This window comes from Colobus angolensis, unplaced genomic scaffold, assembly GCF_000951035.1.
Source record: "Colobus angolensis palliatus isolate OR3802 unplaced genomic scaffold, Cang.pa_1.0 Scaffold125, whole genome shotgun sequence".
Classification (NCBI taxonomy): Eukaryota; Metazoa; Chordata; class Mammalia; order Primates; family Cercopithecidae; genus Colobus; species Colobus angolensis.
Window position 1 is genome coordinate 264,754 of NW_012113697.1, and position 17,627 is coordinate 282,380.

The 17,627-nt window shown below is 48.3% G+C and overlaps 1 protein-coding gene across 4 annotated transcripts in view; it reads left to right on the forward strand.

Annotated features, from left to right (window-relative positions):
* The window catches only part of CDRT4 (CMT1A duplicated region transcript 4), a 75,018-nt gene that overhangs the window by 40,409 nt on the left and 16,982 nt on the right, over positions 1-17,627 (forward strand). The window contains exons 1-2 of one of the 4 annotated variants that reach the window (XM_011933221.1): positions 2,662-2,819; positions 17,118-17,206. The exons of 2 other annotated variants lie outside the window; for them this stretch is intronic. In XM_011933221.1, the coding sequence (XP_011788611.1) occupies positions 17,200-17,206 (7 nt within the window). In that variant the 5' untranslated portion in view covers positions 2,662-2,819; positions 17,118-17,199. Of the gene's footprint in view, positions 1-2,661; positions 2,820-17,117; positions 17,207-17,627 lie in introns of those variants that run through there. One more of the 4 variants, XM_011933220.1, reaches the window with a different exon arrangement.

Genomic DNA, 17,627 nt, shown 5'->3' on the forward strand with positions numbered 1-17,627 from the left:
ATTAGAGTAGTGGAAACTGCCTTATAGGTATTCCTGGGAGTTTTGAGCTGGAGTAAGTTAGCTTGTGAACAGTTGACAGCAGTACCTGGCACAGGGCGTGTGCATGGGTGACCTGGAGCTGACTCTGGAACCCCAGCTTTTAAATTCTTTTTTTTTTTTTTGAGACGGAGTCTTGCTCTGTCACCCAGGCTGGAGTGCAGTGGCGCGATCTCAGCTCACTGTAAGCTCTGCCTCCCGGGTTCATGCCATTCTCCTGCCTCAGCCTCCCGAGTAGATGGGACTACAGGCGCCCACTACCACGCCCGGCTAATTTTTTTGTATTTTTTTTAGTAGAGACGGGGTTTCACCGTGTTAACCAGGATGGTCTCGATCTCCTGACCTTGTGGTCCACCCACCTCGGCCTCCCAAAGTGCTGGGATTACAAGTGTGAGCCACTGTGCCCGGCCTAAATTCATTCTGCCTTGAATGAAGGGGTTGGCCACGCTTAGTACCTGCCTGTGGGGAGGTTACCAGGCAGCCTGGTGCTGAGGTCAGCAAGGGACACTGAGGGACCCTAGAAGCACTGAGGTCAAGTCCTGGAGTCCCATGGGGCATCTCCGGGGTGGTCAGCACTGGGGTCACATTGCACGTTTGCTCAGCTTGCCCCTTCTCAGTGCCAGTAGAAGCCCATGGTGAGTCCAGATACAGGGCCTGCCGACTCGCGGGGAATTTGCCCCCCACAGAGGAGGGAAAAATGCACCTCCCCAAAGTCAACAATCACAGGCCAGGCAAGCCCTGTGGGAGGAACATAACTCGGGCTACAGATTTTCTTTTCTGGGCTTGGAGTCTTGCCATGGACAACACAGAAACAGACATGAGTAGCTTCATGGCTTCCTGAAACACCATCTGTGCACACCAGCAGGTGGTGGGCTGATGTCACTCTCAAATGGCTCTTTCTCGAGTCTGAGGGTCTGACTCCCTGCTGGGCCCTGGCCCGCGGCACATCAGTGCTAGGTATCAGCAGCTCAGAGAGTCACTTCAAGCTGCGGAAGACTTCTGGGGTGAGTCTTTGGAGGTTCTCGTGGAACCTCAGGGGAGGTCCCCTGCTCCTCCGCTACACTTCAAACCTGGCCTGTGCACTCAGTGATGTCCACCGTCTTTCCCAGACTTGCTGGGAGAGACAGCAGAACCTTGTCAGACTGGACCACTCCGACTCCTTCCTCATCCCTCTCACCTGTGCATTCCCTGTAGTATTTCCAGACGCCCAGGCCGCCCCACACCTCCGTGACTTTGCTCAGATCTTTCCCTCATTTAGAGCTTGCTTGGAGAACCGAATGGAGGTACGCGGGGCTCACGGACACTGAGCCACAAAATAGAGGCCCATGGAGAGGTTGAAGGCATGGCTCCGCTGACAAGGGAGCTCCAGAGTGAGAACGAATTCAAAGGGTTTAGGGCTGGGCTTGAAGAGGAACTAGAGCCTGGAGAGAGGGGAGGATACAGAAAGGCTTTTTGAGAACCGCAGCAATGAGGGCTCTGCATGAGGCTCTAGGTGCTGACTCATGGGCAGTGAGGAGAGGTAGATTTTTGTTGGGGAACCACCTATGTATGTTTTCTTACAACTAAATGATAAAACTGAAGCTGAACACAGGTATTTTCTGCCTGGTCTTTTTCTAGAATGCACCTCTCTCTGAAGATTATAGAGAACTATGAAGAAAGGGAGATCGTGGGAAATACATGATTGAGTCAGTATGATTTGGAGGAGGTGCAAGAGCTTGCTGTGATTGCACAGAGGTGAGGGGACTTTACATTCCTGGCTGGACAGGTTGAGCTCTGGGATTAGAGAGGTGATGGGGCAGTGGAGAGGAACAGACACAGGGAGACACATTGCAAAGGATTGTCAACAGGGCTTGATGATAACACAGGGAGAGCAAGTCCAGCCTGTCTCCTGGGTACTGCCCCGAGTTAACGACCGCAATGAAACTGCCAGACTTTACAGCCTGCCCTGCACTGTGTCCTCCTGGCATCTTGGGGACTTTTTCACGGGGCCACAGGGGAGGTTAGAAGCTTCTCACTCTCTCCATTGCCAAGCAAGCACGGGCTGGTCAATGGAGTCGGGGAGAAGGAGGCTAATTCTCAACAGCCTCTTAGTGACAGTCATTCTCTCTGCAGCTTATGTAAAGTGCATTTGGTTTCAGAAGAAGGCTGGGAGCTTGTTAGAAAGGCAAGTTCTTGGGCCCCACCCCACATCTACTGAATCAGAGACCCTGGGTGTGGGACGCAGCAATCTGTCTTAACAGACCTTCTAGGAGATTCTGGCGCTAAGGAAGGAGACCACAGGTCTCGTCTATCTCTGCAGTGGGCCATGTCTGGCCCAGAGTAACTGCTTGTTGAAATGATCAGAGATCTCAAATGAGGTCATGCATGTTGCGGTGTGTGTGTGTGTGTGTGTGTGTTGTGTATCTTTATGTGTGTGTGTCTGGTCTAGGGTTCAGCACATAGTAGGTGTTCACTCTTGGGGGTGGGAATAATCACTCCAACGTCCGTGTTTGAAGACTGCACTGCTGGTGCCCACTGAGCCTGCAGAGGAGGAAGAGAACAGGGCGGAAGATTCAGGAGGGGATGCATGGCAACTTCTGATGTCACAGTGCCCCCTTCACTCCTGAATTCTGGCTTGTGGGTCACTTTGGGGCAGGGACAAGAGTATGGTTAGGTGCAGCAAAGAGGGCCAAGGAGAAGTGGGATCGAGAGTACAAGGGACAAGTGGAGACAAAATATAAACGCCGAGCAGGGAAACAGCCAAGATAGTGAAGGAAGGATGGGGAATCACAGAAACTTCTCAGGTAACAGTCTGGTCTGGAACACTGGGTGTCCCCAGAGAGGGAAGTCGAGGGTGAAAGCAGAAAGGCTCACACCCAACTTCCAGGAGAAGGTCAGGTCCTTCACTGAAGGATGATCCTGCCTTTAAAGGGTCCCTAGAATCCCCAGCATTACTTCCCTTCAGTGGATCCCAATCCTGGTCACTCAATCCCCTCGGGACTCTGTAAAACGTACTGATGCCCAACGCCTGCCAACAAGCTCGTCCCGTTCCTGGGATTCTGATTTACTGTGTCTGCAGAGGGCTCAAGCTCAGGTGCCTCTATAATGACAGCCAGGTAATTCTATTGTGCACACACGGCTGACCACTCTACTTACACAAAACACACACACAAAACACAAACAACAAAACACACACACAAAACAAAACATACACACACAACAAAACACACACACAAAACACACACAACAAAACAACACACACACAAAACAAATACACACACAACAAAACACACACACACACAAAATATATCCCCGTTTCCCCCCTTCCCCTGGGGGTGATGGACGTTGGGGACGAGGGTAGTGATGTTCCCACAGATGTATGACCTCTCCACAGAGCTCAGGACCAGAGGAATGTTTAGCCAGAACTGGCAAATGTCTTTTAAAAAAAAATTATTAAGCACCTATAGAAACCTATAGGGACAAAGATAGCTAACAGGATTTTTACAAAGCAATAATAATCAAGTCACTTATTTAAAAATAATTAATCATGCTTGTAATCCCACCACTTAGGGAGGCTGAGGCGGGAGGATTGTTTGAGGCTGGGAACTCAAGACCAGCCTAGGCAACATAGCAAGACCCCGTTTCTACAAAAAAAAAAAAAAAAAAAAAAAAAAAAAAAGAAAAAATTAGCTGGACATTGGTATCCACCTGTAGTCCCATCTCCTCTGGAGGCTGACGCAGGAGGGCCCCTTGAGCCCAGGTGTGTGTCTGTGTTGTGTGTGTCTGTGTGAGCCCAGGAGTTTGAGGCTGCAGTGAGCCATGATTGTGCCACTGCACTCCAGCCCGGGTGACAGTGAGACTGTCTCTATAAAAATAAAAATTAAAAAAAAGTAATTTAGAGCAAGGAATAAAAAACACCAGTGAATGAAACAAAAAATTTTTAAGAAACCTTATGATCCATGAAGGCACCTTGGTGTAGATAGGGGTGGGGAGAAGAGAACAGAAGAGACTCGTTTCTGCAGATGAGGCAGCCCTTCCCTTCTCCCCATCCGAGTGGAGGCCAGCCCGGTGCCCAGGCTCTCACCCCAGGCAGTGTTTCTGGAGGTCTGAGCCCCAAACCCACTGTGCTAGAAGCTCTTGCTTTACACTTGTTTGAACTACATTGAGTCAGTATGAGAGAAGCAGATAGGTGACGCAGGTTAAGAACATGGGCAGCCGAGTCCCTGGGTTCAAATCCAGACTGCCACTTGTCAGTTCACCCACCGGTCTGGGTCAGGGAGCTGACCTTCTGGCTCCTAGGTCGCAGGCTTCCTCCAGGCTTCCTGGTAGGCTCTGCCCTCCCTCCCCCTCCCTTTCCCTCCCTCCTCCTCACTTTCCCTCCCTCCCCCTCCCTTTCCGTCTCTCCTTCAGGGATGTCTTCTAAGTGCTTACTGCTGGTGCAGGGCACAAAGAGGGTTTCCCCACCAGCTGTAGAACGCTTGGGCCTTGTAACACTTGACCTGCCCCCAGGTGTAGCAACTCCAGGATCCTCCCTTAGGGGTCTGAGTCCTCCTGCGGAGCACTGCGTGTCCTCCCCATGGTGGATGGCCAGGCTCCCTCCCCGTCTTCTCCGACCACAGCAAGAGCCCCTTGGCTGCCATGTTGGAAGGCGTTAGTGTGTATGTCTGTGCATGTGTAGGTGCATGTGGTGTATGTGTCTCCGTGGGTGTTTGTGATGTGTCTGTGTGTTTGTGTGTTTTGTGTGCTGTGTGTGTCTTTGTGCGTGTGTGTCTGTGTGTTGTATGAATGTCTCGGTGTGTATGTGCTGGTGTGTGCATGTCTGTGTGTTGATGTGTGTGTGAGTGTGTATGTACCCATGTGTCTGTGTTGTGTGTGTGTTGGTGTGTCTGGTGTTGGTGTGGGTCTGTGTTGTGCGTGTCTGTGTTGGTATGTCTGGTGTTGATGTGTGTCTGTGTTATGTGTGTCTGTGTGTTGGTGTGTCTGGCGTTGGTGTATGTTTGTGTTGGTGTGTGTCTGTGTTACGTGTGTCTGTGTTGGTATGTCTGGTGTTGACGTGTGTCTGTGTGTTGGTGTATGTTTGTATTGGTGTGTGTCTGTTGTGTGTGTGTGTTGCTGTGTGTTTGTATTATGTGTGTCTGTGTTGGTGTGTCTGGTGTTGGTATGTGTCTGTGTTGTGTGTGTCTGTGTTGCATGTGTCTGTGTGTTGGTCTGTCTGGTGTTGGTGTGTGTTTGTGTTGGTGTGTGTCTGTGTTGTGTGTGTTGGTGTGTGTCTGTGTTGTGTGTGTCTGTGTGTTGGTGTGTCTGTTGGTGTGTGTGTCTGTGTGTTGGCGTGTCTGTTGGTGTGTGTCTGTGTTGTGTGTGTGTGTGTCTGTGTGTTGATGTGTCTGTTGGTGTGTCTGTGTTTTGTGTGTGTGTGTATCTGTGTGTTGGTGTGTCTATTGGTGTGTGTCTGTGTTGTGTGTGTCTGTTGGTGTGTGTGTCTGTGTGTTGGTGTGTCTGTTGGTGTGTGTCTGTGTTGTGTGTGTCTGTGTGTTGGTGTGTGTGTGTTATACCCACTTGCACTTTCTTGAACCCCGCTTGATGTCTGTGCCTCTATTCCCTTATCCCTGCTGGTTCCTTCCTGTGCCGGCTGTCAGCAGAGCTGTGAGTGTGGATGCCAGGCTGGAGTGAGCGAAAGAGCAACCGCTGGTATGGGCCATTCCCTGGGGGATTTTGGCAGAGAAAAGGAGCAAAATAGAAGTAACAGAAGCTTGGGGGTCAATGGAAGAGCTTTTTAGAGGAAGGGAGACTTGGCAAAGTTTGAAAGCAGAAGAGGAAGGGTGCATGAGGAGGGACATTTGGAAAAGGGCTGGAGAGGAGAGCAGAGGGAGGCTGCCAGGGAGGTGCACCAGCAGGGATTGGGGTGAGGGCTCAGGAAAGGACACAGAAACCCCACCCCAGGACTTGTTACCGAGCTTTCAGATTGCTAATGCCCAGAACCTAGTGCTGCCACTCAGGAATCAGCTCCAACTAGCAAGGGGTGGGAAGGGAAGAAGCAAGCTCGGAAAAGGCAGCCGCTGCTGCAGTGAGGGTGATATGTAATGCTCGTGGACCCGTGTTAATCATTTCCTCCTTTGACTTCTGCCAGGGGCCAAGCCTAGTGCAGGTGCTGGTCTCTGCCTTTGATGGATTTAAGGTCTGTTTGGAGTACGGATACGTCAGCTGTCAAACTTGAAGCCTTGCCTGGCCCAGGGGTCTCCACCTCTACCCGTTGGCATCTCCATCCCCATCCCTGGCCCTATGCCCAAGCTCAGTGACACGTCACCAGAGAAAAATGAGGCCAGAGAGATTAATAAGTTTCCCAAGGTCACACAGTTGGTCAGAACCAAGACTCAAACCTAGTACTGCCTGATGCCAACATTCGAGGTCTGCACCTCCAATGCTATACTCCTAGAGGGCATTGGATTCCTGGTCCCCGTGCTCTGTCTGACTTCTGACTGTTACTTGCTTGACCTTTGAATATCACTTTGCTGGCTCCTCTGCCCGCCTGACTTGGACCCTTGCTGATTTCACCCAGCTTGTGAGTCTCAGCTCAGACTTCACCACCAGCTACTGGCCCCTGGCCAGACCATAGCCCTGTATCTTCCCCAGGACCTTCTGGGGCTCCCTCAGACCCCATTTCCTCAGGCCACCCACATCTCTGATGACAGGCAGGCAGGCAGGAGGATGCTCAGAAGACAGTGTTAAGGAGGAGGTACTTTAGGTTGGAATCAGCCAGCATAGCCTCTGTCACATGGCAGGGTCGAGAGCCCACCGCAGAGAGGGCAGCTGGGAGCAGCTTCATGGCTCAGAGGGTGGAGCTGCATGGAATGTGTGGGGAAAGTCAACGAGGAAAGTTTGGCCAAGTTACAGTGAGTGCCTAGCTGAAACCGGACACCAAGAATTTGCAGCAGGTCAGGCCTGCTGCCTGGGAAATAGTTGGCCTACTTTGCTTTTCAGTTTTCATCATTTATTTCTAAAATAAATGTTTATTTTACCTTTGTATTTAAGGTTTTTAGGGACATGGGAAAGAATGATTTTGTTCTGGTTTTAAACACTTACTTTTGGCCTTAGAGAGACACGAGCCAACTTGCTAATTACAGCCTAAAAGTCAGTGTCTGATGGTGGGGTCTTTCTTTGAGAGGTGCGACTGCCTGGTGGCACATCTCCAGGCTTTGTGTTCTCCACCCCAGCCCAGTGATCCAAGATTTCAGCCCTACTCATAAAGACCCTAGCCCTCTCCTAGCTACTTCTCCATTATTTCCCAACACACCTGATCTCTCCTCACACTCAATCCAGGGCTCCTGACTGACACTGAAGAGAATGGCACACTCACACACACACATGCGTAGCCCTGCAGTCATGCTCTCGACAATCTCCATTTCCCTCCTTCTAGCAGTTTTTGTTCCATTCCTGTCCACCTCCTCCCACCCCCATCTCCTGCTCCACTATCTTAATATCTTAATTTTTTAAAAAACAAATTTGAAATATAAAGTGCTCAAAGTGAGGCATACAGCTTACATCTTGGTGATGTGTCTAAAGTGAACTCAGTAACAATCACCCATGACAAGAAATACAACACTGCTAGCTTCTAGAAACTTCCTTCCTTCCTCCTCCCATCAATAACCCCTTTCTCTAATCCTCAGAGGTCACTACTCTTCTGAATTTGTGGGAGTCACACACTTGCTTTACACTAAATGTATTTCTAAACCCTATATTTTGCCGGTTTTTTGAACTTTATGTAAATCGACTCATGTTTACTATTTTGTGCCTGGCTTCTTTCACTCAGCATTATGTTTATGTGATTCATTCATGAGGCTGCACATATGTATAGCCCGTTCCTTTTCATTGCTGTATAGTATTCCACTGAATGAATGCCCATATATATGAGCAATTCTGTCTGCAGCCTCCAGCTAAGGAACCCTCTGATTCCCCTAGGACCCAGCCCTAAGGTAGGGTCCCTTCATGGTTTCATTTCTACTTTTCTTTAGAATCTTTTCTTTTTCTTTTTTTGAGATGGAGTCTCACTCTGTCGCTGAAGTGCAGTGGCGCGATCTCAGCTCACTGCCGACTCCGCCACTCAGGTTCATGCCATTCTCCTGCCTCAGCCTCCTGAGTAGCTGGGACTACAGGCGCCTGCCACCAAGCCTGGTTAATTTTTTGTATTTTTAGTAGAGACGGGGTTTCTCTGTGTTAGCCAGGATGGTCCCGGTCTCCTGACCTCCTGATCCGCCCGCCTCGGCCTCCCAAAGTGCTGGGATTACAGGCGTGCACCCGGCCTAGAATCTTTTCTTACTAGAGACCTCTCCTCTGACCCTTGAGCACCCTCTGTATTGGCCACCGTTTCTGCAGTTCCCTAAGTGTGCTGTACTCACCTGTCTTTTATGCAGCCTGGCCTGCTGCTACTAATTTTTTAAGAGACTCGAATCTGCTGTTTACTTCAGTCTCACCTTCATCCAGTCTTTGTTTTATGCTTTATGCTTCAGCAATATTGAAATATATTTTAATTTTTAAAACTATATACTACTTTGTCCTTTTTCTCAAGTTTTTTCTGTTTTTCATCCCTTATTTGTTGTTCAGTAATGCCTACTCATTATTCAAAATGAAACCTAGGTTCCGGCTCCTCCAAGAAGTACCTACTGATTCCTTTTATCTGTAGCCTATATTTATATATAGCCTATATTCCTATCACAGCAAATGGTACACAGCATTGCACTGAGCCATACTGATGGTGAGCGGCGGCAAGAAAATGGTCCAATTTGGTGGTTCTCAAAATGTGGTCCCTAGATGACACTGGTCTTCACCTGGAGACCTGTTAGAGATGCAGATTCCTGGTGCTTACTCCAGGTCTTGCTCCAGAATTAGAAACTCTGGGCATGAGACCCAGCAGTCTGTGTTTTAAAAGGCTCTCTAGGTGATATTGGTACTAAGGAAGCAGACCACTGGTCTCATCCATCACTGTAACTGGCAGATCTGGTCCAGAATAAATGTTGAAATAAAATAAACTCAGATCATCCACCCCAGGAAGTCTTCCCAGCATTCCTAGGATGGGTGAGGAATTGCTCCTGTCCTCGTGGCAGCCCACATGCTGTAGTGGAACTGCAGATGCCGACTTCCTTAAGGGCAGGGATTCTGCTGCCTTCGCCTTGCTATCCCTATGCCTGGCACAGAGCTCCGTATTATAGTTTTAGGTCCTGGGATATACATGAGAGAAAAGACAGAACAATTCCTTCCTTTCATGGAATTCAAGTTCTAAGAGGGCAGGCAGAAAATAAATCGTCAACAAATGTGAAATAATTTCAGATAGCAGTAAGTGCTGTCAGGGAAACAGAACAAGGTGACGTGATAGAGTTGGATTGAGTGGCTAGTTTAGACTAGGAAGTTAGAAAAAGCCTTTCTGAGAAGGCAACACTGAGCTAAGATTTAAATGATCAAATGCCAGCCATGTAAAAATCTGTGACAGTCAATCTGGAGGGAGGGAATGGTTGGAGTTTGGTGAGTTTGAGGACCGAGAAAGGGGCAATGTGGTTGGAGGGTGGTTGGGGGTGGGGAAGGCAGAGAGAGAGAGATAGAAACAGGGAGACCTAACAGGTGGACAGAGGCAGCCATGGAAGGAGTTTGGATTTCATCCCAAGGGCTCTGGGGGAACCCCTGGAAAGGGATGTTTATGTTGGGGAGTGGTGTGTACTGGTGCAGGTTTTAGAAAGATCACTCGGGCTGCTGTGTGGATAAAACAAATTATACAGGGGCAAGAGTGGGAGCAGGGAGGCCAGTTTGGAGGCTGTGGGGGCAACCAGGTGGATATGGGGGCAGCACAGGGGCAACACGTTTGATCACATGGAATTCTGCTTTCACTGTATTAGATGTATGGCTTTCAGGAAGTCACTGAACATTTATATACCTCAATTTTACCCTCTGTAAGAGGGAATAATCCAGCACTTAATGCACAGGTTTGCTGGGAAGTCTCAATGAGTTAATAAATATAAAACATAAACACCTATGGTGTGAGTGATTTTTGTATTATTATTATCAGCAGCAGTAGTAGTTGTCATAATTGTAGAATGAAGAGAACGAAGGATTTAGGATATTTACAGATTGCGTTGACATGACTTGCTGGTAAATTGGATTTTGAAGATGAGAGGAAGAGGAAAAGAGGATTCCTAGTTTTTTGGCAACAGGTTCATTAGGGGTGCTGGTTAACAAACCGGAGGAAAACCAGTGGGGAAGCAGGTTTTTGAATGCGGTGGGAGAGAGAGGTGTCAGGAGCTGTTGGAATGAGGTAGGTTGAGGTACCTATAAAACATCTGTGAGGAGATGTCTGGCGGGGATTGGATATAAGAGCCTGCAGTTCAGGGAAGAGCCCATGGCTAGAGACACACGTTTGGGAGTTGGGGCACTGTGATGAGTTTGCAGATAAGACGTGAAGGGTGCCGGGGCAGGGGCTCCCTCACCCTAAGTGGAGCAGAAGAGCAGGGGCCAGCATGGGGCCTCAGAAGAGAGGCCTGTGAGGTGCTAGGACTCAGGAGAAAGGGACCTGCTGGCTCCCTTGCCAACAGGTCAGATGAGATAAGCAGAAGAGGCAAAGGAGATTATTCCGTTTGGCAGCATGGAAGTCATCTGCGAGTGAATGAATGGAATTCTACCTCATTGATTGGTGCATCTCTTTAGAAATCAACTCAATAGAGAAACCTGGATGTATACGTTCCCTGACACCTACCAAGAGTGAGAGAATGGTGTGGGGAGGGGCTTGAAGACAACAGTGGAAATGGCCTTCTCACAGCCACCTTCAGAAAGGATGGCAGAGCCCCTGTTGGGATGGGTGCTACCAGTCAAAAGAAGCCCCATTTGTCTTGTTGTTCATGAGTGGAGGGGAGGTTCCTGCCTCTTCTGCAAAAAAAAAGTTTTAGAAATCACCATGGAACAGCGGCCAAACTGAGGTGGAGAAAATATTCCTGAAACTGGAACTGAAAATTTCCAAATGACGGCTCAGTTTGGCATAGCTGTTCTGAGTCTAGGAGCATAGGAGCCCTCACGCCATTTCTGTGACCTGCCCGAGGCAAATCATGAAACCTGTAGACTTTGTTTATTATCAAGTGAGGCAGTGACAGACCTGCTCAATGGTTCTTAAATTTTCATGAACAACAGAATCCCCAGGAAGGCTTGTGAGAATAGATTGCTGGGCCCAGCCCCCAGAGCTTCTAGTTCTAGTTCAGGCTAAGGTGGGATCCAATAAATTGCATTTCCAACAAACTCCCTGGTGCTGCTGCTGTGGGTGGTGGTGGTCCCAGGACCACCCCTTGACAGCCTCTGGTCTGGATGATACAGGCTCCCCCAGAGCAGGGACTGTATCCCTTTTGCTCAGCTGGCTCAGTAGGAGGCCCTCAATAATTCAGATTGAGTGAGTGGATTAATAAGTCTTAGGTCGTGGGTCCCTCAGGGATCAGGAATGGGTGAATGCCGCGGCTGTCAGGGAGAGACAGGAGTGACGGCCAGGACGAGACAAACTGTCATGCTGGACATTTAGCGGTTTGTTTCTTTGGCCTCTTCACAATGACCCAACTTGCCTCTGCTGCCGCCCAGCCGCCCTGCCACCGAGTAGGACTCTACTCAGAGCTTCTGGTGGCCAAGTGGTCATCTCTGGACTCTCTGCATTCTTCTCCTTGAACGTTCCTAATCTGAAGGTTGCCCCCTCCACTCTGACTGTGAGAAATCGTCCAACAATTCGGTTCAGGCCTGCAGCTTCGTGAATGGAATTTAGTGGAATTTTAGGCAGAGGGACACAGTGACACAGAGGTGACACAGTGACTCAGAGGTGATTTAAGGTGCAGTGTCTACGAGATTCCTCATAGACCCCTGGGTAAAGCAAGTCCTTCCTCTCCACCCTCCAGAGCCAGAGGAAACAGGGTGGGACCCTGGCATACGGCTATTGAGAGATGGAATTCGTTAAGTCCCAGTAAAAGCGAAATGAATATCGGTGGCCAAATCCATGCAGCACACACATCTTTTGGTTAGAAGGACTGTACCCTCGCCCTGCACACAGAGCCTTCTTTCTTCCTCGAGGAAAAGTGACTCTTTCACGGCCTGCTGGGAGGCAAAGGAAATGGAAAAGTCTCGCAGCGTCCTGAGCCCCTCTCTGTTTCCTTCAGGCTTTCACAAGTTCAGCGGCCTTTGCACACAGGCTGTGTCCTCTGGGGGAACACAGGGTTCTTTAGCTGGAGGCTGTGGACAGCACTGCCCATGTTTCCATGGGAGAGGAGAAGCCTGGTGCACTGACCTCCTAGCCTCATCCCTGTCTTGGCAGCGTGTGGAGCGTGTGGAGCCCCTCCTGGCCCTCCCAGTCTGTGGCCCCAAAAGCAGAGCAGCTTAGCGGGGGCTTTTTTGAGAAGCTGCTGAGCTCAGACCCTGCTGGCTCCACATTCCTGGATGATGAGGGAGGGATTCCAGTGTTTACTTTGAACAATGTTTTCCTGTGTCTGAATCGACTGGGTGTTAAATTCTTCCAGATTTCTGGCTCCACGTTGCAGCTCCAACGGGACAGAAACGGGTTTACGGCAGTTGGCAAGAGAACGAAAGCAGGGCCCATCTGGGCACCTTCTGTGTCTAGAATTTCCACTCTGTGGTTGGAAAGGCTGTTTAGCGCCCGCTCTGTGGGCTCCATGCCCAGGCGGGGTTTGTTGTGGTCTCAATTCACAGAGCTCTGCACTTGTGCCTTTCACATTTCCCACCCTAGAGGGCAAAAGTTAGCTTTTCTCTTTTGAAAACGCATCCGGGAATGAGAACAAGCTGAGTTTTTGGAAGGTCAGGGCTTGCAGTGTTTTGTCGGTGAGTACAAACCCAGAAGTTGGGCTCATAAGGAATTCATTTGGTGGGATGTTAGGAAACTTCAGTACATTCCATTTCCTGGGGACTGCTGTGCCAAGAGGTTTCAGAGACATACAGGAGATTTGAGCTGGAAGGGAGACAGGGTGCAGCAGACCTCAACCCTCATTTTTACCCAGGAGGAAACCGAGGTACAGGGAGGCAAAGCAGCGTGAGGGTTGGGATGTTGGACTGGAAGGGCCCATCCCCAGTGCAGCTGGTTCCATCTCTTGGTGCTGTGCAGTGGGTAATCCCACCTCTGACCACACAACCATGCAGGGCTCTAGGAAACATTCTCCTCTTTATTAAGTGTTGGTAAATCAATGGCTTTAACGATACAGAGAGCTTCAGAAAACAAATAGGATCGATTCCAAATTAAAGGCACTCTGTGCGTCCACCATGCACAATAGATTCTGTGTTCTTGTGTTCTGGGTTGGTGAGCAATTCAGGGAAATCTCCCATCGGACCCCATGATGACCGGGGCTCCGTAGAGTCTGGTGGGGCGCCAGCCTCTAGGCAGGTAGCTGTCAGCCTCTGAATCAGAACAGCCCAAATCCAAGTCAGGCATGGGATAGATGATGGCCTTAAAACTTACTCCATTCTAGACCCTGTGCTGTTGGATTCTGGAAACCTACTCCTGAGCCCCGTGTGTGTGTGTGTGTGTGTGTGTGTGTGTGCGCGGGTGTGTGTGTGTAAGGAAAGGAAGATTAGTGGCAATCTTCCTGGCTTGAGTGCCTAGGTGGAGTCCAAACAGTGTTTATGTAGTAGGGTTGAATAAAATAGTCCCATGACAGAACCTGACATTTTGATCTGGCTACTTTCACAAAGCCATTTTGGTGCCAAGAACATTTTTACTTAGTTTTCAAAAGTAACCATGAAAACGTCAGCTATCTATACCTCTCAAGTAATGTGCAAGGCAAGCACCCTAACTCCACCTCTGAGTATCTTGGATACTTCCTCCTGTATCTTGCCCTCCATCCATACCCCACCTGCAACCCCTCTGGCCATATTAGTATATCCACTGTCTCAAAATGGCCTTGTCAAAATCTGCTTTGTTGGAAGGGCAGCTTCATTTTTGTGGTATGTTATAGGCTTAAATTCTTTACTTACATAGGTTCCCTTACGTTAGTAGAAATGGTGTCCTCTGGAGATGGAATGGGGAAGAAGGAATTATGCAGTGAAATTTCTCCCACTGCTGCCAGCTTAGAAGCCCTTCTCTGTCTCAGTTTTGTGGGTGGGATTTTTCCTTGGTATGTCTGGTAGGGGCTTTGTATTGGTTATCTCTTGGTGGGTAACAAAGCACTCCAAAGATTAATTGCTTTAAACAAATATTTGTTATCTCACAGCTTCTGTGGGGCAGGAATCTGGATATGCCTTAGCTGTCTGCCTCTGTCTCAGAGTCTCTCTGTGAGGCTACAGTCATGATTTTGGCCGAGGATGTGGTCTTATCTGAAGGCTCAACAGGAGGAGAATCCACTTCCAAATTCACTCACATGGATACTGGCAAGATTAAGCTCCTCAAAGTCTGTTGCACTAAAAACCCCAGTTTCTTGCTGCCTCTTGGCTGGAAAACTCCCTTAGTTCCTTGCCACGTGGGCCTCTCCATAGGGCAGTTTGTAACATGGCAGCTGGCTTCCCTTAAGATGAATGAGAAAGAGAGTGTGAGAGAGTGCTCAAGATGGAAACCAACTTTTTTTGTGACCTAATCTCAGAAGTGACATTCCATCGCTTAGACCATATTCTGTTTATTAGAAGTGAGTCATTAGATGCAGTTCATACTCAGGGGAGGGGATTTCACAAGGAAGTGAATACCAAGAGGTGAGATTATTGGGAGCCATCTTACAGCCTGCCTAGGATAGGCCTTATGGGCCTAATTGCTGTTCATCCTATGGGCTCTGTCACCCTTGCAGTTCTGTTAAGACATGAGTTGTGAGGGGCAGAGGAAAACCATTTCCATGTTCACCCTTACTCTTCCTGGGAGGTAGATAGCTTTGTTGGCATAGCATCTAGAGTTTTCTCAGGGGCAAAAAATTCTAAGTTTCTAAACTATTAATAGTTACATCTACCCTCCACTCTCCCATCCCATCCCAGCTCCACTCCAAGGAAAGCAGATGAGCCTAAGACAGCAACCACACTGGTTTTCCCTTTCTCTGTGGTCTCTGTCAGTCTCTGAACAATGTGACACTTTTGTTCTGTCTAGAGTTCATCTAGTCCTGAAGTTGGATGCCAATGTTATCTAGTTTTCTTGTTTCCAGAATGAACCCCCAGCCATAAATCATAGAATAGAATATATACCAATAGTTCAGGGTTCTTGGTGTTTACCTGAAAAGCTAAGCTAATGGTTACAAAGCTCCTTATGGATCATGGAATACTTTTACTTACATCAATTGGATCATCATAACATCCCATGGGGCAGGATGTTTCCCACCTTGGGGATAAGGAAACTGAGGTTCAGAAAGACTAAGGAACTTGCTCAAGATTAGACATAATGAGGTGAAGCTGGGTTTCAACATGAGTTACCGTACTTCCGAATTCTGTGCTCTACCCTACAGCCACTTGATGCTGTTTGTAGATCTAAGTCTCCAGATGACTTCCAGTAGGAATCTGGCAAGACTTCTTGGCTCAGTTTGCTCCTTAAGTCATTCTAGACCAGGGCTGCAATGATCTGAGAAGAGAAATAGAGCTCAGCTGGGACAAGGTATGTCAAAGCTGGGACAAGGGATGTCAAAGCTGGGGTGAGGGAGAGTGGACATGGCTGGTGACTTAGGGAGTTACACAGGTGTGTGCCTGTGTGTGTATGCATGTGCCTGTGTGTGTACATATTCGTGCATGCATGTGTGTGTGGCTTGTAGACTCTTTCTCATGCCAGTGACTATATGGATGTTCTGCTCAGGGCTGTGTGTATATGTGCACTTGTGTGTATTGCTGTCTATTGGCTGGAAACCTTCCTCAGTTAAGATGTGCACATATGTGGCTGCAGGTGGACGCAACGCCTGGGACCAATGCCAGATGGCTGGGACCCATCTGGGCTGGGGGATGAGCTCTAGAGAATGCCTTTTAGTGAGCAGATGGTATAAACAGGACTCTTGGGATGTGAAAAGTAGTGTGGCTGGGGAGGGATGGGTGAGATGTAGGGATACCACTGTGGCAGCAGTTGTGTTGAAGAGTCCCCTGAGCATGTGTTCTGACCTCCTATGACTCCAGTCCCTTCCCTGATCTTCAACGCAGTGACTCAGTTTTGGCAAGATGTGTCTTGGTACTAATTTCTCCAGCCTGAACATTGGACTGCATTGTTTTGGCATTGCAGCAGACATTGCCACCCTGCATATTAATGATGATAACAGTCCAGCCAATAGGCTTTTACCATGTGCCTGTGCCCTCTGCCCAAGGCCGTATATGAATTATCTCATTAAATCCTCATGGCACTCCAAGGATAGTTTCTCTTACTGCCTCTGTTTTACAGATGAGAACACAGAGGCTTCTGAATTTTAACTGTCTTGTTCCTTGTTCCTGGTCACGCAGCTAAGTCACTGACCTGTCTTGAACTCGAGCTCTGAATTCTATGCTATACTTTCCCCCAAACAATTGTTTAATATGCAGTTTTACTGTTTTGGGAACTTTGGTGAATTCTCCTATCAATTGCCATCTTCAGATATTGAAATTCATACACAATAATATTGCAGAACCTCACTAGAACAGTAAAGAGAGGGTGGTTTTTCTGCAATGCTGCACGAGGGTGGTTTTTAAAGGCCAGGCCTTTGTTGGGGAGAGGATGCCACAGAACACGCTTCATGAAGGACCCGTTCCCGGATTTTAAAAGTATTTGATGCATCTCTCCACCATGCCAAGAAGACACATTAAAACCCTTTTTGTTTAATTGGATTTCTGACTCAACAAAAACTCCTTTTGTCAGAACTTCAGGATTTCCTGGCATGTTCCCCACACATATTTTCTATGTGGATAGTTATGTTTCATTGTATACTATTGGGATATCTTTGTGCCTAGAAAGACTCGTTTGAAATGAATAATTAAAGGTTTCTGCCCAATTTCAAGAGGCCTCTTTTGTGACTTCTGGGGAATGGACAATTGCTATTTTAATTTTTAATTATAGGCAACAATTTTTTATATATTTAAGTGTCGATTCTCTCCCCATCCTCAAATCATTCATCTTAGTTACATTATATTAAAATTTTGCCAGTTAACCTTCCTCATTCTGTGTTTCTCAGGAACCCAGTGAAATGAGCTGCACCAGGGACTTGAAGAAAGAGTTTTCAGCTGGGAGAAGAGAGGAAGGCAAGATATCAGGACATGGTAAGCGAATATGGCCTTGGGTTTTGACCAGAGTCTATCCTCCCAGTGGGCCAAGAGTTGTCTGGAATGTAAGGATTTCACCTCTGAGCCTTAAAAACACAATTTAAGGAGGGAGAGGGAGAGAGAGAGAGAGAGAGAGGGAAAGAGAGAGAGAGACATACCACATAATGGGATAGATGGCCCTGATAGATAAGGTTCAGATAAGATACTTGGGAGCAGAGAGGAGGGCCTGTCTATTCCACCTAGAGGCCTGGGACAGCCTCTCAAAAGAAGTATCACTGGAGCAGTCCTGGAAGGAGATATGAAGGGCGTATAGAGGCGGGACCATGTGTGTGAATTTACAATCATTATGAGGCAGGTAACTTCATGCATTTGAAAAAGCAGCTAACATCCATTAACAACATACAGAAGATACCCCTGGAGCT